The 24,023-nt window shown below is 41.9% G+C and overlaps 1 protein-coding gene across 8 annotated transcripts in view; it reads left to right on the plus strand.

The window, feature by feature from the left end:
* Window positions 1-24,023, plus strand: part of FHIT (fragile histidine triad diadenosine triphosphatase) — a 1,378,910-nt gene that overhangs the window by 1,127,879 nt on the left and 227,008 nt on the right. For all 8 annotated transcript variants that reach the window (XM_045807502.2, XM_045807501.2, XM_087866889.1 and 5 more), the window contains one exon: window positions 570-599. In XM_045807502.2, the coding sequence (XP_045663458.2) occupies window positions 570-599 (30 nt within the window). The remainder of the gene's footprint in view (window positions 1-569; window positions 600-24,023) is intronic.

The raw sequence follows: 24,023 nt of genomic DNA on the forward strand, positions 1-24,023 counted from the left end.
AGGAGGAACCAAGATAGGAAAAGGGCCCAGCAACAATGAATGCTCCTACTTCCCCCACCCCCCAAGGTCAGGACAGCCAGAGAGGGCCCAGTCTTGGGTGATCTTCCCATATAAGACAGCCCATATTCCTGCTTAATGGATTATGTTTACAGCAGGTTTTTTTTTTTTTTTAAGTAGAGACTTCTAGTAATCAGACATTAATTAAACTACATCTGATTTAAAGATAACCAAAAGGTGTGATAATTTACCTCCTCAAACATTTCCAACCTTCCTTTAATGCAATTAAAACTATAGCCAAGAGCAAAGAGCACGGAAAGTGGCAAGAGGGTTGGCTCACTGGATAATTTATATCATTTTTATACATAACTTCTCACTTACTCTCAGGCGGAAATGGAGAACTGTCTGGTCCCACACATTTGAAGTGAATGGTCCCCATGAGAATACTATAAATTAACACACAATGAAATTGGATCTAAATTATTAACAGGAGATATTTCTGAATAAGCAGCAGATACCATCTATCTGTTACCACCTCTGTTATTTATCTATTTTTTTTTCCCTCCTTCCAGGATGGCCCTGAAGCCGGACAGACTGTGAATGTGAGTGCTTATTACGTGCATACAAATTAATAAGGGGCAATTATGAGAACTAATAAAAATCACACTGAGCCATTTGCAGCACATTGCTGGCTCATTATGTTATCTTCGAGGTCAGAGAGACCCTCAGTGTTAGAGCCATAAATCCTGACATTATAAACTATGCCAAGCAATATGTTTCCCATTAGTTTACAAGACATTTACCTTTTGTAGTAAAGTTATTATTGTGTAAATGCTAAAACAGAAGCTAAATCAAGAAGTCTGAAAACAGAGACTGAAGTCAAAGGGGTTCGGGCGAGGTCATGTCTAGGGAACAGCATGTGAGCCCTGTGTGGATTGGCGGGTCCCATGTGAAGCCGGGGCCTCTGTGTTCTTCACACGTACCCTTTTTCTGCCTCATCGTTCTCGAGCACCTGGCGACGCGAGGTGGTTGCCCGCACTTCTCCTTTCGCTCTGTGCCCATGCTTCTCTCTCTTCTCTCTCTCCACCCACATACCTATACTTTTCCTCCCTTTGTAGTTCATACCCAAGTTCTAACCTAATAGAGCCAGTGGAGCTCAAACATGGGTTTCTAAGTGTGCCAAAAGAGGAAAGGAGGATTTATTAGGATACTCTCTGCTTCCCTAGTAAAATAAAATAAAAGAATAAAATCCTGGCTGATTCTGAAGCTGGATTTTAGCCCCCTTCATACAAATGCAAATTCCTCTGCAGTTAGGTCCTACACCTAAATCATAGAAAAGGCTATTTTTTTTTTCAGTGCTAGAAATCAGAAGGAAGTCAAACTGGGGTGCTAATGTGATACTTTGCAAAATAAGGTTTTATGGCTTTGAGACCCGCTGTGAGTGGCCAAGGTAAGCTTGGCTCCAAACAGTGCCAAAAAAAACATAGTCCCTTTTTGATATTAGTTTGCATGTGGCTTTAATGTTTAATAGAGCTACTGTGTGACTTTTAATATAGAATCTCTGGGAAGTACTTCTGTGGAACAAATGTCCTACAGGGACCACCATCAGATTCTTCATGATAAAAAAAGAGCTAGCCTCCTGATTGCTCCAGACATGTGATGTAATAGGAACCGAGGGGACTCACAGCTTCCCTCCACCCCACTGCCCACCCCCATGCCAGGCTTCTAAACATGCAGCCACTGAAAGGAGTTTGATATGCATAGCTTCTTTTTGAAACTGTTTCTTGAAATACAAAACACATTGTTTAAACCTGGTTGCTAGTTTTTTAAAAACTCAATATGCAGGGCGCCTGGGTGGCTCAGTCGGTTAAATGTCTGCCTTCGGTTCAGGTCATGATCCCGGGATCCTGGGATCGAGTCTTGCATTGGGCTCCCTGCTCAGCAGGGAGTCTGCTTCTCCCTCTTCCTCCCCCCTACTCATGCTCTCTCTTTCTCTCTCTTTCTTTCAAATAAATAAATAAAATCTTTAAAAAACCCCATCAGTATGCGAATGTAAATTCCAACACCACCAGATTTAGTTAAATGCTGTGTGCACTATTTGAGGGAATTCTTCAGCAGTTGGAAATCCAGCTGTAGCAGCATTGCTAATAACGTGGGAGAGTGCACAAACCCTATCAAGTGGAATGCACAGATTGATACAATGTACATATTAAACATATCATAAAATTTATATGAATATATAATATCTCAAAATTTCAGTTTGGAATTCTGAGTGGGGTATTAAAATTATGTCCTATACAAGCAGGCATTGAATAGAGACAAAAAGTAGATGAGTGATTGCCAGGGGCTGGAGGAAGGAGGGCGTGGGGAGTGACAGCTCGGGGGTCAGGGTTTCTTTTTAAGTGGTTGAAAATGTTGTGGAATTAGATAGTGGTGATGTTCTTGCAATGTGACGAATATTCTAAAATCCACTGAATCGTACATTTTAACATGGATGACTTTATAGTATTTGAATTCTATCTGAATTAAAAATAGTAATAAAAACACAGTAAATAAACAAAACAAAACAAAAAACAGTGAACACCAAGACTAGCAGGGCTGGGCCCCAAGGCTATAGACTCTCTGATTCTAATCGTGACTACCTTTTTGGTGTCCCAGCTGTCTAGCCAAAAAATGGTTTTGTTAGCTTCAGTGGAGTAATCCTTGGCCTATAGGACTCATACATGAAGTGTTGAATGTGATTATTATGCTCACCACCGTTGTTACTTAACATAAGTTAGTCTTTTTAACAATTCTATATTTTTGAATCAGTAGATTGTATTGCTTTGGACATCTCTCACCTGTTTCCAGCCCAATCACAGAATTGCCCCAATATGAATGAGGGGAGCCTCTTATGTCCTTTGTGGAATATAAAATGGCTAAAAGAAAACAACCACACACGTGCAGATGAAAACCTAGACCGGCATATGACAAAGTTTGGAAAACTGCCCTTTTAGACCAAGTTCACATATCTGACGTTGTCTAATCTATGTTTTTCCAAATGCATTGCTTATACTATCTGCATAAACATTCATTTTGGTGTTAGTCAAAAAACAAACAAAAAACAAAAACAAAAAAACAAGTTGACACTCTCAGTTCTCATTCTAAATCTTTGCGTTCGGGGCTTGGGAATCTTCATCGTGAACCAGCACGCCCTCTGAGTCTTTTCAGAGCCTGGCTGTTTCTCAGCCTCGTGATTTTTATGGTGATAAAATAGTAGCTGGCAAGGGCCACGTGCCCCTGACGAGTGGAAGCCAGCCTTCCAGGAGCCAGCCCCTCCAGGGAGCAGGGCAGCACCTTCAGTATTCAGTTGTCTGTTTCTGAATCCTGCAGTGCAAGACTGAGCATTTCATTTTTTGAAATTCACAGAATTGCGCCTTTCAGGGTGGCATCTGACAGCCTGCCAGGGAACGCACAGCGACAGTGCGCTTCATCTCTGTCTGTGTCTGACTCTTGGGATGCTGCCTGATGCCTGGGTTCGGAACCATTTGGGTCTCATGCCGGGTGGGAAGAACACTAAGCCCAGGAGTGATCTCTTCCCCTGAAGCCACTGTTGTTGCCGGGTAGTGAAGGTGCACCCCTGCGTGAGACTCCTGGACGTGATGCCACTTGAGGGGTTTTTTGTTTCAGGGGCTTTCGATGCTGCTTTGCAAAGAACAAGGTGGCCTTGCGTACTTAGGAAGTAATTTGTAGCGGGAAAGGGAAATGGGAAGTAAAAAAAATGACCTCTTATTTTTCAGTTCATTATTCAGTCTCCTTTTGAATTTAAAAGTAATAAAGCCCTGCTATCTACCCAGTGATCATTGCAACAACTTGGGCATGCTCCAGGCTTGAGAAACAATCTCTTTTTTCTGGTTTTAGGCATGTATCACCACATACATCTGCCTATCACCGTATATACGTGACAGCCGTATGTCACTATTTTATTAACCTTTTCTGACTCCCATCCCCCATCTGAAGTGACTCTGCCAAAGCCTTTACTCCCTATCCTGTTGCCTTATTTGATTTCCTTCAAGGCATTCTTTACTGTTTTTTATTTGTTTGCATGGCTGTTTTTATTTCTGTACCTATATTTCCTTAGCCCCTCAAAAATGGTAGCTTTTGAGGACCTGCATTTTGTCATTGTCTCCTATGGTCCTTTTGGGTGGTCTGGGGAAGATAACAGGACTTGGATAGAGCAGATCTCTGCTCCTCAGTTTCTAACTTGAGTTAACATGAAGCAGAAGATGATAGGTACTTGCATTTCAATGTGTAGTCTGGGGTCTGAGTTTCTTGGGATTTCTCTCAAGAATCCCCTATATTCAGGCATCACTGATAAAGACCAGAATTTCCACTAATCAGGTTCCCAAATCATATTCCAAGATGTAATTTCAACTAGCCAAATCATTAAAGGCAGTGTTCTGTCCTTTAAAAGGGATGCTCCTTAGTAAGTTTAATGTGAGCTATCTTTTAGAGTAATTACTATGTGCATCTTTGGGCGGAAGGGTGTTTTAGGTATATTAAAGAGAGAAATTTATGGCAGGCAGGGAATCTAGAATCTCATAAGAACTATTTATAGAATATGCTTGCTTACCCTTTTCTGTATTTATGGACTTGAATCCCCTGCTTAGACATTTAATTTTCTAATATTAAGGCAGTTGGAAGTGTCTTAATAACTATTGATATATTAGCAGTTACTTTTCAGATTATTTAGGGAAGAACAAGAGAAGGAATTCTTTTAAAAAGTGTGGTTTAAAAATTCAAACCTGGGGCACCTGGGTTCAAGTTAAGCGTCTGCCTTCAGCTCAGGTCATGTTCCCTGGGTCCTGGGATCAAGCCCCGTGTCAGGCTCCCTGCTCAGCAGGGGAGCCTATTTCTCCATTTCCCTCTGCTCCTCCTCCTGCTTATACTCTCTCTCTCCCTGTCAAATAAATAAATAAAATCTTAAAAAATTAAAAAATTAAAATTAAAACCAAACAGGAGTGACTGTTCCATTTACCGAGGGATCTCTATGGTCCCAGAGCCGATTTTCCAGTGGAGATTTGGTAATCTTTTCAATTCATGAACATAGAGGACATTTTAGCTCTTTGTGAAGTCCAGTAGTTAATACACTTTGGTGTCAGTCAGAGGTTCCGTAGGAATATTAGCTCTACTATTTTACTGTGTGACTTTGGCAGGACTCCTAACCTCTCTGAATATCTATGCCTTCATTTTTTCAGTGGAGGGAATCCTGTCTATTGTACTGAGTGATATGAGGAGAAACCAACAGGAATAAATAGCCCAGCCCACCATGTACTGTCTCTGGGACCTTGTGCATGTCTCTTAATATTAACCTTACCCTCAGTTTTCTCATCTGGCAAATAGGCAAAGACTGAACTTAAGGAGAATGTACTTGGCATTGAGATTGTTTGTGGCCCTGATGAGTTCACAGTTACACAGTGAATTCTGTCACTGTTAACTTTGCCATTTTGCTTAAGCTCTTGAGAAAACTTTCTTATGATCATATGACTTGTGGTTTTGAATGTCGACTTTGAATTTATTATAAAAGTGACCAGTTCAGTGTTCAGAAACCTACCTTATTAAATGGGGGGAAAAATCTCTACCCTGATATTTTTTATCCTCTCCTGTACCCCTACAGTAATAGGTAACCCATGGTTCTAAACCCACAGTATACTTCAGTTACTTGAAGTAGGTTTTCACAAAGCAGAAACCTGCCTGCCCCTATGCTGATTCAGTAGGTCTGGTTTAGGACCCAGGACTCTGCATTTTAACAGACACTGTAAGTGACTCCCATGCACACCTTAGTCCACTGCATAGCATCAAAGTGATGAGAAGACACAGAGGAATCTCCTCATGGCTCCTTGCTTTCAACCCAAATGAATTCCTAAAATTTGGTGTGCACAGAATGGAGAAACTGACATCTTGAGAATGAAAATGATTTTACTCGACTGTTATTTATTATTTTCATCTGTAAAGAAATTTCACGAGGGCTGTAATTTGCCAGAGAACTTTTATCCTTTGATTAAAGCCGTGACAAAAAGTGCCTTGCGTATGTTTCTATCACATGCCTGCATTACTGCCAGAAGAATTAGTATTTTAAGGACGCAGTAGCTTTTATCTTGTGGAATTGCCTGAAAATTTTTATCTCTTCTCTCACAGTGAATCCAGTTGCCTGAATTTAGTAACCCAAAACTGATTTTGGTGCTCAGGGCATGGGTTTGGGTGTACATGTGGGGGTGTCCACTCCCCACGTACGTGTGTCTGACTCTCCCTCCCTTTCTGGTGATCTGGGGACAAAACCTCTGGTGCCTGGCCCTCCAGGCAGAAGAAAGGAACCGTTAGCCTGCCTGTCTCCTGTCGGAAACTTTCCTGCTCCTATTAAACCTCCAGCCTTCTTCTAAGTAGGTATCAAACCAGTGTGTTTTTCCATTTCTAAATAGTTAATTTTGATTTGCATGATGTCATACGAAGCCCTGAAAGAAAAATTACCCAAGCCCTCTAGTGTTTTCTGGTTACTATTTATTTATTTTTTTCTCTGTTCTTTCAATGTCATAGGCAGCTTCGGTAGATGGCGTGGGGGATGCTGGAAATGGAGTAAGGATGGAGGGGGAATGTCATCAGGATTCCAGTATACTGACAGAGAGGGAGGACTCTGAAGCCAGATGGCCTGGTTTCAATCCTGGAGTTGTCACCTACCAGTCTTATGACCCAGCAAAAATCAACCTTTCCTAGCCCTACCATTCATTTATAGATTGTTAAAATGAGGGCCTCAGTGATACGGTACCTCCTAGAGGTGTTGTGAGGACCAAAAGGATTAATGCATGCAAATGCCTTTAAGACAGCACTTGACATGCAAGTACATCTGAATGAGTGGTTTAATTTTATAATTTTCACTTAATCCTCATAACCCTCAACAATGGGCATTGGTAATTTACACTTGAGGAAACCATGGTTCATGGAGGTAGAGTAACGTACCAAACCACACATGACTGACTGACAGTAGAGTAGAGATCCACATCGGCCTGCCTGGGAGCCCCTCTCCATTATATCAGGTGGCCAGCTCTTCCTCAAAAACACCTTGCCCCCAGTAAGCACAGGGGAAGATGCAGAAGGAGAGATTTTGTAAATATTTTGTCACCCTCAACACAGTTTAATCTGTATTATTTTGCTTTGCCTAGGATAATATTGGCTTCTCCCTAAAAATACCCAGAGGATTCTCTCTGTTTAACTTTATTATACAGGTGAAGGTTAACTTAACTAAATGCAGCTTTATTGCTGTACGTCAGTTTGTAGCAGAACGATACGTTTTAGATGTTTAATTTTTCATTAGTGCTACCAAACAAATTTCTTTAGTAATTGGAGGACCTGACATAAGCAAAGTGGGTATTTGGCTGTTAAATTTATTTTGAGATGCGTAAAGCAGAAATATGGCAAATGTTGAAGATAGATTCTCAATGCCAGTGTTTTATAGATTTCAGTAGGCTGTCTTTTACACCTGATGTTCAGTTGTGGGGGGTTATTTAATCACCGTCAAGTCAAATATCCTGTGAAAAGCAAAATGCTCTGTAGACCCCAAAATGCTACATCAACGTAAGGTATAATTATTCAGTCACCTTCTCACTTCTGTTGCTGCTGTCAAGGGCGGTCACTTTGCTGTGGAATATTAGGTGCTCAGTAAGTCATCACCAAAGGAATATCCTTCTCACTCTTTTGCTCTGTATGTTTCAGGCCTGGGAAATAATTGGTAAAATTCCCCAATTCCATATAACCAGCTCATGGTGGGTTTAAAGTGTTGAATGTGTGGCATCTGAATAATTGGCTTGGCCAAAATGTCAATCCTATGTAAACACACAGACAAAAAACAAAAGAGAGGGGGGAAAAAGCATAAAAGAAAAGGTAAAGTTAACTCAGCCCAATTAATCATGTGACAAGGATTCGGTGTCGATGAGCTGTGGTCATATCAGTCTCAGCAGATGAACCGTTTGTGATAAACCACACCACACACCTTAAATATCAAATGGGGAGGGAATGTCCTTTAAATAATGTGTGATTTGGTTGAAATTGGACATGGCAGCTGAAACAGATACAGATGATATTATAAACTTTTATTTCAGGAGTTACAGCAAAAATAATGTAGAAGCAGATTCCTTATAGGCTGCCCATATTAAATGTAAAAATGAAGATCTGTATACTGCTTAGAGATTTGGACACAAATAGGATTGCCCCATGTGGAGACAGTAAGGAGAAGGCACATACCGTAGGATGTCAGGGGTACCCAAGGACCTTCAACTCCATAGATACGTCTTATTTTTAAGTTGAGTAATGTGTACCCCTTTGTTCATGACATTATTTATATTTTGTAATATAATTGATATTTTCAATGTATTTTGAAGAAGAATATACAGCTTTCTCTACAGTTCTTTTTTCCACAGAGGTCCACAGATGGAAGGTTTTCCATCAAGAAATGACTAATATAATTCATTCTTTTTCCTATTTATCCTTAGCATATAATTGGTGCTCACAGTTCCTACGTTCAAATCTCTGATGATGGGGCCCATAAAATAGATTTTTTGAAAAGTTTGCAGTTGATTCTATTGTTGTCCAGATTTAGGAACTGCTGTTTTATGTATTTCTATAAATACATTTTGATTTTGGGTCAAAGTGACCTAGACATGATTCTTGCTGCCATAGCCATCCTAAGTTACTCAGTGCCTTTCAGGGGCTCCTCTTTGCCTTTTACACTAAAGCCATTAGTAAAATAATTCTTAAGATCCAAAAGCAGCTGGAAGCATAAGAATTTGATGACTGAGCCTGGGTCAGATGGAAACCAGCTTAATGAATAATAGACATGGCAACCTACAGAGCTACAGACATGGAAAAATTAGAATAATGACCTGCCTAATGACATTTAAGTGAAAAATACGGGGCTGGCGAGGATCCGTCATGGCCCTTGGGCCAAACACAGCGAGAAATTCTGCCCCCTTCCTCAGTGTGAATTATGTTAGTGCTGGGAAAGGATAATGTTGAAATTTTAACTTCACGTGTCACGAGGCATTGACACGACACCTGCGGTCTCATAGCAGGTTCCTTCTGTGGAGAAGCCACTCATCTGACAAGATTAGGAAAATAGAGGTGGACATCTCTGGAAGCCTCCTGAGTCAGATGAATCCCAAACCTCGGGGGAAGAGGACAAAACCAGTGGTTTGAAATCCTCCTGGGCTCATCTGACATAAAGATAATATTTTTGGGTCCTGGTAATGAAAAGTCCCATCTTTCCCCCCCTGGTAGTTTATTCTCTTAAATAAGCTTTTCTTGTTCCTGATGTTACATGGAAAATCAACATGAAGTTGTTTAGGTGGTTGGTCTTGCCTATAGTGGTGTAGAAGAAGAAACAACGTTGAGTGAACAAAGTGAACTCACCAAATACTCTTTTACTTCATGGTGAAATCCATTTATCCTAATGTTCACATTCAAATATCCCACCGTAGGGTCCACATATCAGGACCTGTTTCCTGAAAAAATATTTTCTTATCGTTCTTTGTGTGCTGGGGCCCTGAAAAAGAACCCAGCTGGGCCTTTTATTTGTGTTTCAATTCATCCGTCAGTTGTAAATGGTATAAATTCCCAGTTGTAATCAGGTTCTAGCGGCATAATTTTGACAAAACTGTTCAGCCGTGGAAGGAGTAAATATGATTCCAAGCTCAGCTCTGCCGTCAGATGACCAAAGATGAGAGTCACTCTCAAGGAAGAAACTCCGAGCCTGTGATAATTTGGAGAATCCCAGAAGGGTAAATGACCTTGGAAGGCAAGTGGTATCATCACCTATTGGGCTGATGATCCCCCTCTGTGGCCTTGAAATTGGTCTGTCATCTTCCTCTATCTGGAAACCCAGGGCACTGTGAGGCAGTTGTGTCTAGTTTTGAACTTCCCCGATCCGTGGTTGATGATAATTTCCTTACCATCAAATGTATCCTGTTCCTACCTCTCAGGAAATGAGCATCCTTTCTGCTCATGTTTTATTATCTAGCATTCAGTCTTTATTATTTTAATTTATTCTTCCAGAGCCTACTATTTACCAGGTATTGTCACAGGCCCTGGCAGACCAAGAAGAGTGAGATGTAGTCCCTGTCTTTAAGGGACTTTGAAAGAAATGCTGTCGCAGAGAAAGACTGAGGGGTTGTGGAAGTTCTGTCGTACCTATGAATTCCTCTCCCAGGAAGTGTTTAGTGAGCACCTACTCTGCGTCGGCTGCTGCCAGGCACTGGGGTACTGTGGAAGAGCAAGCATCCAGGGAACAACTCTCAACCTATTGTCTGTTTTGCTCTACACCCAAATGACCATAGAAAATAATGGCGATCTTTGAGAGTATTGACAAGGCAGTAACAGGGTGCTGTGAAAGGAAAAACACAGAGGGAGGAAAGAATGGTAGAGTGACTGATCTAGATAGGGTGGCCAGCCCAGGCTTGCTGGGGAGGTAAACTGAGACCCGAGGAATGATAAAGAGCCATTCCAGTGGAGAGCTGGGCAAGAAAGAGCATTCTGGGCAGAGGAAACAGCAGCAATGAGCTTGGCAAATTCTAGGAGATGATTGACGGCCCCGGTAGCAGGAATGTGGGGTAGAGAGAGGTGAGCAAGAGTTATACCAGGCCTTGTACACCCTGGTAAGGAGTTTTAACTCCGTTTTAAATGTATTCGGTGTTTGCATTTTATTCCAAGGGCAGAGGGTATTTCAGCTGTGCTAGATGTTATGGGTCACCTTAATTAATTTGGGTTTTCAGTTTCTAAGCCCACTTTTCTAGAACTTGAATCATTTTGTCTCATATCTATTTTGAGCGCTATGGTTGTCTCTCTGGCATGCTTTCTATAATCCTCCATTATTTAGCAGCCAAGAATTAGGGTGTGTTTGAATCCATCTCTAATTCTAGGTGTGAACCCTGCTTGGTCTAATTCAGGAATTGGCAAACTTGCTCATAAATGTCCAGATATTAAGCATTTTAGGCTTTCAGGGCCAGATGTCACAATTTTACACCTGCCTTTGTAGCCTGAAAACAGCCTCAGAAAACATGTAAATGAATTTGCACAAATAAATGTGGCTGTATTCCAATAAAACTTTATTTATAAACGAGGCCATGGGCTGGATTTGGCCAGGGCTGTAGTTGACTCATCCCTGGCCTGTGCCATTTCTCTCTGCCACAGTTACGACTTTAGTTAACGCTCACCTAAGCCACTTAGAGGGTGGGATTCTTTTCACTTCAGGGATGATTGTTCCCAGCATCATGGGGAATTTGTATCCATCGTTTGTGGAAAGGGGTATGAATAAGGAAGCAGGAATCCTGACAGTCGCTGACGGCTACCTTATGATTCCTGGGGCAATCTGCCATGGAACGAAGCAAATGCTGACCCAGAATGGCAGAGACAGAAGTTGGACCCTTGGTGATGTTATCAAGTTGCCGAATTAACCAGTCCCGAAGTCTGTGCCACCTCTAGACTTTTTGGTTAGGTGATCCTTTCAAGCCTCCTCTTGTTTAAGCCGACAGAGTTGCATTTCCTGCTACTTCCAGTGGAAAACACCCTCAACTCGATCATCTGCTCTAAAATATTCAGTTATTGTTACTCCCTAATATGCTTAACTGGCAGTTTGCGTAAAGTGGTGCTGCGTGTCTGCAATACTCATCACACGCCAATGGGAATCTTCGAGTGAAAGTTGGAGAATCAATGGCCCTAGAAGAGCTTAACTTCCAATAGGCTCCCTTTGGTGCATGACCACAAGGTAATTCCATTAACTTTAATGATGGTTGTGCTGTACAAAATGGGCCCTGATAGTCTATTCTTCCCCTTCTTTTTAACATTAAATCTTATCCTGCAGCTAATTCTTCAGGGTAAGATATGCACACCAATGCCATTCATTTCTTGGCCTTTATTAATATATGCAAGACTCTCTCAGGGAGGGAGTTGAGTACATTAAAAATGAATCCACTGCCCCATTTGTCGACTGTGAGAAAACCCCAGAGCCAGCGACATCAATGGATTATTATTGATTGTTGTAAGATCCAATAAAATCATAAATATGGCTCAAACAATTACTGTGGCCACATTAGCAAATTATCAAATCTATAACTTGCTTTGGAGCCTGGCCTCAGAGATTTAAATAGAATGCCAGAGGGAGAAAAGTTGTATTTTAGGAATGTGACAACCAGGGCGAGGATAGAGAAATTTATGATTTAATTTGCCGTGCAATCTAATTGAGAGTAACTGTTGGATTTCTAAAAAGTGAACTTTGATTAGGTTTAGCTATCAGAAATAAACTGGAAATATAGGTCGGTTTATAGTTTTCCGAGAGTCTGTCAGGAGGGGGAAAGGAAAGTGTTCATCGCAAGGAATGACTTTCCTGGGTGACCTTCTACCCTGCCTCCTCTGTTCTTATTTCCTGTGTGCAAATAATTGGGTTATACCTGAGACTAGCCGGCTCTTTCCAGAGACGTGCTTTTTACTTTCTTCACCGAGTGTCAATTTTCCCCCATTTAGAAATAAATCAATTCAGAATGAAATTACCCGGAGCCTTCATTTTTCACCATCTAGTAAATGAGCCTCTCTAAAGAACACGAGGTCCTCGCTTTTCCAGTTCAGGCTTAATAACATCCCCCTCTTGGACAGAAGTAGTGCAGAGCTGTTGTCCCTGGCTTCTCTGGGCTTTTCATCTTTGGTGGACTGCTAGGCGGTATTTGTTCTGTCAAATGTACATCGGCGTGTTCAGAGATGCCTTTGCATATTTTCTGAAGATCTAACATGAAGTCGGACTGCCTGGTTGAAATTTCTAACCCATAGCAGGTTGGGACAGAGCTGCCTGTGGCATCATCTCGTCCATTAGCCATTATCGTCATTCATGTGAAGCCCTGGCCTCAGCCGCGGTCTGATGACAAGCACACCGGTGGCTAGGTTTTCAGGAATGGATTGGCTCATCTTTCAGCTCACTTCAGGAAAATAGAAAAGCAATTTGCACAAAGATAAAGGGGATTTCATAGTGATCTGGGTAGAACTGGCTAACGGATTTCTACAGGCAGTCAGCAAAAGCTTGAAAACCCAGCTGAGAAATGATAAATTACTGCTAACTGTCCTAATTATCCCTTGACACTCTGTGTGGAAACCTGACTAAATTTTGCTGAAACTTACAAATAGGAAAGAAATTTAAGGTTTAATAAATTATCCATAATAGAAATGCTGAGAAAGAGAGAGAGGGAGAGAGAGGGCTACAGCGGAGGGCCCATATTGATCACCCAACAGTTTCTCGAGCCTTAGCAAGTGGTAGGGGTAAGGTTGGGGGGGCAGATGTGTTGGATAAATTCTAATGTTAATTACAAACCTAAATGATTATATTCAGCGGGCTCATCAGGTTAAGGAAGACTATGAGTCAACTCCCAAGGTCATTACATGAACAGCCATGGTAAATGTGTAATTTGTGTTAAGTTGACTTGTGAAGATCACATTCTTCTCCGTAAGCAACGTCACCAACGTACTAGTTTTAAAGGGTCACACACTGTCTAGATGTACTTGTTTCTTTGTATTTTGATACAATCATCTTGTACTAACTCATCTTTCATGTTGTACAGTTTCAGTTTTACCCTCATCCCTTGTATAAATCCCCCCAAAACCCTTCCAGAGATGTCTAGCTTACTCGTTACCAGGTATCTTATTCCACTTTTAGATAACTCCAGTTAGAAAAGTGTGTTGTTTCCTTTTTCATTTTCTTCTCTTCCTCCTCTTCTTCTTCTCCTTTTCCTGTGAACCAGCAGTCACAAGACTGGAATCTTGGCTGTTTTTTCTCTCTAGAGTTGGCTAGTCTGGTCTAATCCTGTGTTTCCTCTCTTGCTTAGAAACCTTATAGGAATTAAAAGAAATGTGCTCTTGTCCTTCTAAGGACTCATCAGTGCCTTGAACTGTGTACATGGCATTGTTTTTCCTCCTCTGCCAAGCTTGTCCCCACATCTGGTGTTCTCCGGGGATTCTTCTATTTTAAACATGTTGCCAAGAATCACATGGGGGCATCCAGATGGTATAGGAGCAAGAGTTTTACTGCAGTCCTTGGTGCATAGTAGGCTCTCAGTCAGTGTTTGTTGAACATGAGGGTGGTACAGAGCCCTAGGGCTGGGTGTTTATGCTGCAGATGAAGACTGTAGAAAATCAGATGGTTAGAAAAATATTATTGACAGTTACAGGCACTGCTGTACGGTGGGGACTTGTTGGCTCCTTTTCATATTTTGAAGACCACTGAATCTGTCAATGATACAGGATCCTATGATGTCACTACCCTCAAGACCAATTGGGCAATAAATTGATAGAGCTGCTCTTTGATCTCACTGGGGACAAATGCTAGCAAGGGAATGAATTCTGAACTAATATTCTTAATGAAGTGGTGATCCGTGGGGGCTCTTTCCATACCAAGGGTGTTTTCAGAGACTGACCGTTCTTGTGTCTAATACCCACCAAGCTTTCACGCTAATTATTTTCCCTCTAGAAGACATACAAAAGTCACCTAGAACCTTTTGACTCTTTGAGGGGTGACAATTAAAAGCATAATTTAATGAAAAGCGGCTAACTCATTAAATTCTGGGGGTTGGAACAATCATAGAATCTTTGAAGTCTGAAAGCTATGGACTTTTTCTTTGGAAAAACTCAGGTATATGCACAAAATGTTCCATTTCATTTCAAGGGTCTCCTGGCCCCTTGACACCTGTCCATGGACTGCTCTACTGGCCTTCCCTGAATTGCTGTCTTGCACCTGTATTCAGGTGGCAGGTAGTATTACTAATGTAAGTGGATGGGATAAATCTTGAGGCAAATTGCAAAGAACCATGTTCTCCCCATTTGAGAGATTTACCTCTTAACATGTGTCTCTCACGGGAATCCTTTGCTCTGAGGATTCAAAGTTTGGCTCCATCCACTCTTATTTGTGTGGCTTTAGGCAAATGGTGCAACTCTCACTGCCTTTGTTTCTTTGTGAAATTGGAATAAGATTCCTCCCTCCTGCACAGGATTTTGTGAGTATCACAAAAAGCTGCGAATGGAAAACTCTTCCCACAGTGCTTGGCACACTGTATTTTTATTTACTAGTGATTTTTTGAGACTCGAGTGCTCGCCAGCCTCTCTTCTAGCTTCGGTGATGACAGCAGAGCATGAGGAAATGCAGTCCCTACCCTCAAAGAGAGCATCCTCTCAGGTCTTCCTCTCCATCACCCCTGCGTCAGGCAAGGCTCATGAGAACTTCAAGAGAAACCCCTGGAGAGGAGTTCAAGTGGATTCCAGTTGGTTTTCAGCCCCTCTTGTCATCCTGTTAACGGTCCCAGAATTCTTATTAATGGAAGCACACTGGTTTCCAAGCAGTAGGAGCAAGTGAGTCAAAGGGAACTGAATGCACAGAACTAGTTCTCGCATGCTGCAAGCAGTGGAGTCTACCAGATGTCCTTGGCAGGGTGGGGGAGCCGTGTGTGTCAGCTCCAGACACGCACGTTGTCTGCAAAGCAAGTGCACCCGAGATGGGCATTTGCTCCTTTAAGAAGTGGAATGTTACTAATCCTGTGTATCGTGGATTCTTTAAAAAATGGTCAATAGTATGATTGAGAAACTATTTCCCCCATAGCCCAGCCAAAATAGAACCTTATTCTGATGTGAAATTTGCATAACGGAAAGTGGGGATTTCCTTCACCTCAGAGGACCAGGCGTGACCTTAACCCACCCTCGAAATTCACATGAACTCATCTCAGTCAGCTGTGAAATTTTACTTCCCTCTTCAAAAGACTAAGCTTGACTTGAAGGTAGAGTTAAGAAACATTAGAAATTGAGATTTGAGAGTTAACAGGTTTAGACTTCAGAGAGTTCAATCTCAAGTTCACTTTAAGAGCCCCAAATTGGAAGTTTACCTGGAATTAAGATTGAAGGTAAGTTTTAAATATGATGAGGTTTTGTTCTCTTTTTATTATTATTTTTAAGGCCGCCACTAGATTTCCTTGGTAGCTTCCTGTTGCAGCTGCTGATTCGGGGTATCCTGAATGCGACTGTTGGGAGGAGGAACAGAGCTGAGGACGTTGAGAGCTCAGACATACCCCGGCCCCCACGGGGTGGGAAGTTTCTCCAGCAAAGTTGCAGATGGATGGTGGCACTGCTTCCCCGGGAGAGGGGCCCTACTGCCCTCCTGTCCCACCTGTCACAGTCCCGCTGCCACCTCCACGGACTGACCCCGGAGAACATTCGTTATGCAAACACTCTGCCATCTGCCATGCTGCGGAGGCTTCCAGACTAGAACAGAAACAGGTGTGGTGTCAAAGTAACTTAGTGAGGAAACAAGTTGAAGGGGGAACTCAGAAATAGCCTGTCGAGTTGTGAGCTTTTTCCTCACCCCGGGCCCTCGGGAGCCTGGCCCGGCAGCGCCATGTCTCACCAGTGGCCGGCTCTTTGTAAGGCTGGTGAGGTGGGTTTGGCCTGCAGTCCGGTACAGGGAGGTTTTGCGGTGTTGTGTGACTTGCCGGTGGCAACAGGGGTCGTGCTGTGGATCCCTCGGCAGGCCCCGCTCCTGGTTTGCAGTAGGAGTGGGGTGCCCTCCTTAACCTGCTCTTTCCGAGGGGGTGCTTTGCCAGAGCTGTGAGAAGAATGTGTTCCTCTTGTCAGATGAGGCATGGTATGCTTTATTTCCTTTGGAACTCTAGGCAAGGATGAATTCTTTGGTTGAAATGATGTCAGTGGAACTTCTTTTGTGATGAGGTGCCAAGGCAATTCTAGTTGGATTTTTTCTTTTTTTTTGACAGTGGATTGCCGGTCTTACTGAGAGAAGTGTATGTGCTTTCATTAAAGGAATTGATGGTTACCTCATCTTTCAGTAACTGTAATGAATATCTATTTGTATTAATAGTAATACTTTGCATTTTTAAAATTAACTGACAGTTCTAAAGTGCTTCACATCACATGCTTTAAATGATTCGTGGCGGGCAGAATAGCACAGGGGGTAAGGTTTTTGGAACCAGAATACCAGGTTCAAATCATGCCTCTGCTTTTTCTTCTCCTCTCCTCTTCTTCCTCCTCCTCCTCCTCCTCCTCCTCCTCCTCCTCTTCTCCTCCTCCTCCTCTTCTCCTCCTCCTCCTCCTCCTCCTCCTCCTCCTCCTCCTCCTCCTCCTCCTTCTTCTTCTTCTTCTTCTTCTTCTTCTTCTTCTTCTTCTTCAATCAGGTATGTGACTTTGGGCCAGTTGTTTAACACCTCTGATCATCAGTTACCTCGTCTGTAAAAGGCAGATAATGATAGTGCCTGGCTTCATAGAATTGTTGTGAAGATCATAAGTGTTGAGGAAAGTATAGGACTTTTATCACAGCACTTAGCATATGGGACAGCTCAGTGAATGTTGGCCGTTATCACTGAACTATTAACTTCATCCGTGCTCTTGTTACTGTGTTCCCAGCATCCTGTGAGGTAGGTATGCCGCCAGGAATTTTAGTTTAAAAGATGAGGTGACCGAGGCACAGAGGGGAAAAGCGACTTGCTTAGGAGCTAGAATCCAGTCAGAGGCACTGCTAACAGAAACTCAGACCTGTGACACCTCATTTACAGAGAAAATGTCCACAGAGTCCACCCAGTCTGCTCGTATAGCCTGGTTTCTGCTGCCCCAGCCTCATCAGAATGGGGCTAATAAGCTCAACTCCAAGCAACAGCTTTTAAACCAAAACATTTAACTCTTTGTCGTAGAGGAGAATGGAATCTGGAACTTTTATCTCACACAGTTTTCCCAACTGGGAAAGCAGAGGCCCTTCACAAACTGGTGTTTGAGGTGTCATAAATTCCACCATTCTCAGGCTGAATGTAACATCTCCCTTAAATTAAAAATATTTCCATGCTCACACTGATATTATTTTAGAATTTTTTATGCTTTTTATTTTTTTAAAAGATTTTATTTTATTTATGTGACAGAGACAGCCAGCAAGAGAGGGAACACAAGCAGGGGGAGTGGAAGAGGAAGAAGCAGGTTCCCAGCAGAGGAGCCTGATGTGGGGCTCGATCCCAGAACGCCGGGATCACGCCCTAAGCCGAAGGCAGACGCTTAACGACTGTGCCACCCAGGCGTCCCCTATGCTTTTTAAATACAGTCCATGTATAACCAATTTTATCTTTTAAAAAGGTGATCAATTACCAGCCTTGGAGAATGTATGAGGAACAGTAACAAACATGGGTTACTGACTTTGTAGAACGATGTTCTGAGCTCCAGACGTAGAAGCTCTGTGAGACTTGGTACCTCTCTCCCAGGGGTATGCAATTCTGGAGGAAGGACAGGAATGTATATAAAGAACCAACAACAGGGTAGCATGTTGTAAGGACCAAGCAGTGAGTTCAAGGTGAAAAGTAAACACTGTGGATTCAGACGGTTGAAGAAGTACCTTGGGTATAAGAGAACTTTCTCTCTCAGTGAAGCCGTTCTACAAGAAGAAGGGTAGACAACCAATTGCCTGTGGGGAATAGTAGAGGCAGGTGCCATTAGTAGGATTAAACATGCTTGTCCTTTTTAGTTTTGAGCAAGTTATTGTTTCGTAAAACTTGGACTTCTTGTGGGTAGATCATTGCATCCAGTCTTTGAAGAAAAATGCTGAAGGAAGTTGGTAACTGTGTGGTAGATTGATCATCACTGCATTCAGAAACACGGCCAGTCCTGTTGACATATTTGGAGCCTGGGTCTTTGTTGTTGATACTCCTACAAAGTTGTGGTGGTGATTCCCACGTCCTTTCTGTTCTGTGGGTAAGCAGCGGGTCAGTGTCTGTTGCACAGATAACCTGTCTGTCTGATGCCTCACTCCTGGCACTGCACACAAAGCATTATGAAAGCCTCCGGAAGATGAGGAGCATGGGCACGGAGCAGCATATTCCATGTAAAATCTTTAATAAATGTTTAATAAAACTCAGGTGCTCTGAGTTCAAGGATGGGATGTTAGTTTTTGCCTCATGTTTTGCTCATTGGCTCCTTGGTCCAGTGTCTGGACATTTTGGCTTTGTAACAGTTTCCTGAAACTCTGGATCGGTGTTGGTACACGCTTATAAAGAAGCACTACTAGGGAAATGATTTGGTTTTCGTGGAGGCTACATCCATTGATCCAATTGAAATATTCTACAAATTGATTTTAACATGTGTTTCTTTAAATTAAAAGTGGCATTTGTATTCCCCTTGGGAAACTTAATTATGCCAACAATTCTTAAATGTACAGCAACAAGAGAACAGAATATAAGTCACTGAAAGCAGACATATGTCTTGTATTTGTGGGGTCTTGATCGCAGGCTAATTCTCATTGCTTAGCTTCAAAGTAACTATGTGTAGAAGTAAATAATGGTACTGATTTCTGGAGGGGGGGTAGCAGGGAAAAAAGCAGTGAACTCTGGTCTTCCTGCTCTGTATTCTTATTCCATACTGGATATTCCTATGACTGTGTCAAATCTTTCATTGTTCTTTTCCCTCTGATCCCTTTTTCTTCCTTTCGGGTTTCTTTCCCCCCTTGCCCTCATCTCCTTTACCCTTCATATGTTAAAGCTACTTTAGTTGCAAATGACAGAAAACCCAAACTGGATAAAGTAAAAGGAGGATTTATTGAGTCATATAATTAAAGAGTCCACAAGTTCTGACTTCAGGTTTGGCTTGATCCAGGGACTCAATGACATAAGGAGCTAGTGTCCCCCTCACCCGCACCCGTATGTGTTTCTTTTCCTCTATGTTTCATGTAAGGCAAAGGACCAGCATTAATGTAGGTATTGAGATGGCAGTAGTAAGTTGAGCATCTGGACTCACATATGTGCCTGTCAAGAGCAGCTCAGAGATGAGCAGGTTTGGGGTCTATTCATAAAGATACTCAAGAGCCAGGATCTGTTTTCTGAATGTGATTCTGGAAGCATTCAGGACTCATTGAGGTAAGGAGAAAGAGACTGGCTGAGAGGAAAAGAAAGATACTTCCTGGAGAGCAACAAGATAGCTGTCATTGGATAAGGCTGAAGGCTGAGATATAATGTGTCTTTCTGCTTGAGATTCTACGAAGATACTGGGGCAAATGAACTTATAAGGAAGGGATAAATATGAGTTCAATGCAAGATCCCATGTGGTAGAACCCCATGGGATCTCGATTTCTATCAGCATCATTTATGTTGTAGGCCAAATAACACACAGAAAATACCAGGTGAAACATCCTTCTACCTGAAAAAGTCTCAGTCCCTTTCCTAAATACCAAGATTTCAGTAAAAGTCTGTATAATAATGGGTTTTGCCCTGTACATTTAAATTCAGAAAGGTTGTGATTTTCTGCTTGCAAGATCACAGGATGCTATGAAATCTCATTCATCCATTTAGCATTTACTAAGCACCTGCTGGGTAACACCCACTATCACACACAGCCCTCTCTTTTGTCTGTACTGCTAAGTAAAACAGATGTGGTCCCTCACCTCATGGGGCTGACAGTCTGCCAAAGTCTGCCATCCTTCAAGTTTACCTAAAATAGCTCATCTTGATTCTTCACGTTTGAACCCATAGAAGGATTATTTCTAAGAAAGATTCATCTGGAAAATGTAATCAATAACCATAATCAGCTCCAAACTCCATTTCTCAACACCGCTGTATGTTTAAAATTATTTTTATAAAAATTTATTTCCTGGAATCTTTTGTTCTTGATTTATGGCAAAAGCTCTATAATGACTATTTTAAAAATGACTTAATAAGGCGTAGTTTTGCCGTTGTTCTAATATGCCAATAGATCACTTAAGTGTCATTTGTTAAACCACTTAGGTCAATAAAAATCCTTTCATTGTTTTTCCCCAAGTGGCCATCGAGGCACATAACACCAGCCTTAGTCCTTTGCTCACATTGCTCTATCTGCTTTTGGCTGGTGTGGGTTATTGGTAATTATTTCTTCACAGACTATTAGCCGAGAGTTATCACGGTACAGTAATGGTAAGGGTTCCCAAAGATCAAATGTCCTAATCAGGGAACAAAGTGGAGGAGTAAGCAGTTTTTCAAAGTGGATTGAAATCTGGTGAGTGAGAACTGGCTCCTTCCTAAGCTCACATATAATTTGAAACACTGACTGCTTGCTTAATATGGAACAATATACTTTCTCACAGTGTATTTTAAGATTTCACATTTATTCATTTAATAGCTGATTTAAATGAACTAGCAACTGATGAAAAGCCACGGGAAATAGAATTAGAAATCATTCTGACTGAAGCAAACAAGAGACTTGGCACCACAAGCATTCATATTGTCCCGTCTCTCTCTCTCTCTTTCTCTCTCTCGTAACGCCAAATAGCTCCCTGAGCACAGACAGACAGAGATCTCATTTGGAGGATTTTTATAGTTTCTTTTCTGACTGCAGAGATAACACTTGTTGATTGCAGATATTTCGGAAAATACAGAAAAAATACTAAGCAAAAAATTGAAATAATCCATGGTTAAATTTATGTTTTAGCTGATGTCTTTTTTTTTTTTAAAACAACCACAAAAAGAAGCCTTCATAAAATATGAGGGTTTCTTATTATTTCCCACTCAGGGTTAAGAAACAAACAAACAGCATACAAACAAGGTTTGGTAAGGTTATCTTCCCCATCCATTTTTCTGACCTTTCTTCTCTGTTGTATTTGAGATATATCAGTTCTCTATCCAGGGAAATCCCTGCCAGAGAAAAGAAACCTTCTGTTGTCTGTCTCTCCCTTGGTTTTTCTCTCTCTGATGTTTGTGGAGAAGAACATGTCATTTTGATATAATGATGTCTGGGAAATTGAGCACAATTTGTTAAAAATAAAGCCGTGTGAAAATTGAGAGAGGGGAGAAAGGGGAAGATGACAGGTTGGCAGTTCTGTGTTCCCTGAGATGCGTTCCCTGTGAAGACAGCAAACTCAGTGCAGATGTGCCTCTGGTTGAGCCCACATAGTGAGGTCTCCCTCTCTTCTGTTTAGCTATAGATTGTGGAATATAATGATTTGCAAAATAGAAGCTTCTTTGTACCATAATTTGATTTTTCAGACCCCCAAAAGCCCAGCCTTCAGAGACCTTACTATGCCATCGTGAGGTGATTCCTGGGAATGACTCTTGTCTCTCATAGTCACCTGTAAAACTCCTTGTCAGTGAAGCAAACATTAACCCAAGTACGAAAGAGCCTTGTCTTGCTCTAACTAGAAGCAAAGCTAAGGCCCTGCTTCATCTTCCAGACGCTGGCAGAGGTCTGCAGTCTAGTCATTTGTGTGAGAAAGCCGGTCATTTCATCCCTCTGCAGCCAAACTGACCTAGTAAGAAGGCTGTCTCCCTATCCCCAAAGGTTTCCGAGGATTCAGAGCTCAAAATGTCTTCCTATAATAACAACATCTGTGAGGCTGGGAACACGGGGGCCTGACCTGTGATTATATCAGCCTTTCCTAAATGGAAGCCACTGGAAGGCAGAGAGTGTCACCATGTATCTGTTTTCTCACATTCCCAGGTACTTCAGATCCACTCACCTGTCCAGAACCTTCTTAAAGCCTGAGTCTAAAGCCCTAAGGCAAGTTGCTCTCCATTGACTTCACCCCAAACTGCCCTCAATGGCAGCCATCTAGGCAACACTTAGCACATCCATTTCTATTCATCTACCTGAGATTGGGGGTGCTGCCAGCATAGGTAGGAGAATCTGTTGCAAACTAGCTCCCCAAATACCACCTGTCCTTTGCTTTTAGGACTTCGGCCCTGTTCCATTCTGCTCTAGGGCTTCAGAGCATACCTTCTCCCATCGTGGAGTGCCCATGCCCATTCTCCCCCTGAATCCCCACTCATGCTGCTGATCTTTGCTTAAGTACCACCTCCATGGGGAGGTCTGCTCTCAACTCACCGAGGTTTGCTCCTTGTCTCGGTTTGAAACCCTATTGCATGTGTGTGATTATTCAGTTAAAATCTGCCCTCTCCAGTAGACTGTCAGCTCAGGAGAATGGGGCCACAGGGGTCCCCACTGCCTAGCTGAGTGTGTGGCACGAAGAATTAGTCTGGGAAACACCCAGGTGAGAGATGTTGTGATTATAACGTTGAGATTAGAGTCTGTTTATTTGGAAAAGGACATGTTCACATGTTTGCTTTATTTGATCATGTTATAAAGGAACCAACTGTAGATTCTGTCAGGGCATTAGGGATAGAATAAAATACCAAAGAATAGGGAGGTGGGAGAGAAATTCATGAAGCTACTTAAATTTTTAATCCTACTTTTAAAGGGTAAAGTCAGATATGTTTTCAAGCTGTTTCTGCATTTTTAACGAATGTAACTTTGGAATATTCAGCAGTGAAGGTGACCTGTGGGATCTCTGGTTCGGTATGGGAGGCTACCTGTTAATTTCATATTCTCTTTTCCTTTCAGATTTTGCAGGAAGAGTCAGAGCCTCACACCTTTTTACTTTAAAAGCTCATACACATTCCCTATAAATCTCCCAAATGTATAAAATAATTACCCAGGAGACAAAAGAGCAGGGCTCCTACAGTCAGATGTTCGTTCAAGAATCTATGTTAGGCATTGTTCTGTCCTGGATCAGATTGCAACTTGTTCCCTCTTTCAAAATATATTTCAAGTTACATTATTAAAATGCACCATAAGGTGTCTTTGTGTAGAAAATCGAAAAATAGGACTTTAGATGGGGCAGACTTCTCTAGTACCCCAAGTTTTTTATTTTCCTTGAAACATTCCTTCACTTTGAAAAAATATAAGTAGGCCATGGAGAGAAATGCCTGATGTGAATTTCTTCTAATAGCCCCAAACTCTTCTTTCAAATTACTGCAAATGCAATTCAGCATTTTTTAGTGCCAGATTGATGGGGAAAAAAGTGCATATTAAGCTTTCTTTATTAATTAAAGGCAGTGAGGAAAGAGTCATCCTAGCTCAAGTTTATGAAAACAAATAATGCTTGAAAATGAGCTTGCAGTATAAAAGTGGGTGATATTGTGTGTTAATAGTTGGTGTTCATGTTGGGTATCACTGCCTTGGAAGTAGCAAAACAA

Source organism: Ursus americanus, chromosome 14 (assembly GCF_024610735.1).
Source record: "Ursus americanus isolate L20-20 chromosome 14, mUrsAme1.1.p, whole genome shotgun sequence".
NCBI lineage: Eukaryota > Metazoa > Chordata > Mammalia > Carnivora > Ursidae > Ursus > Ursus americanus.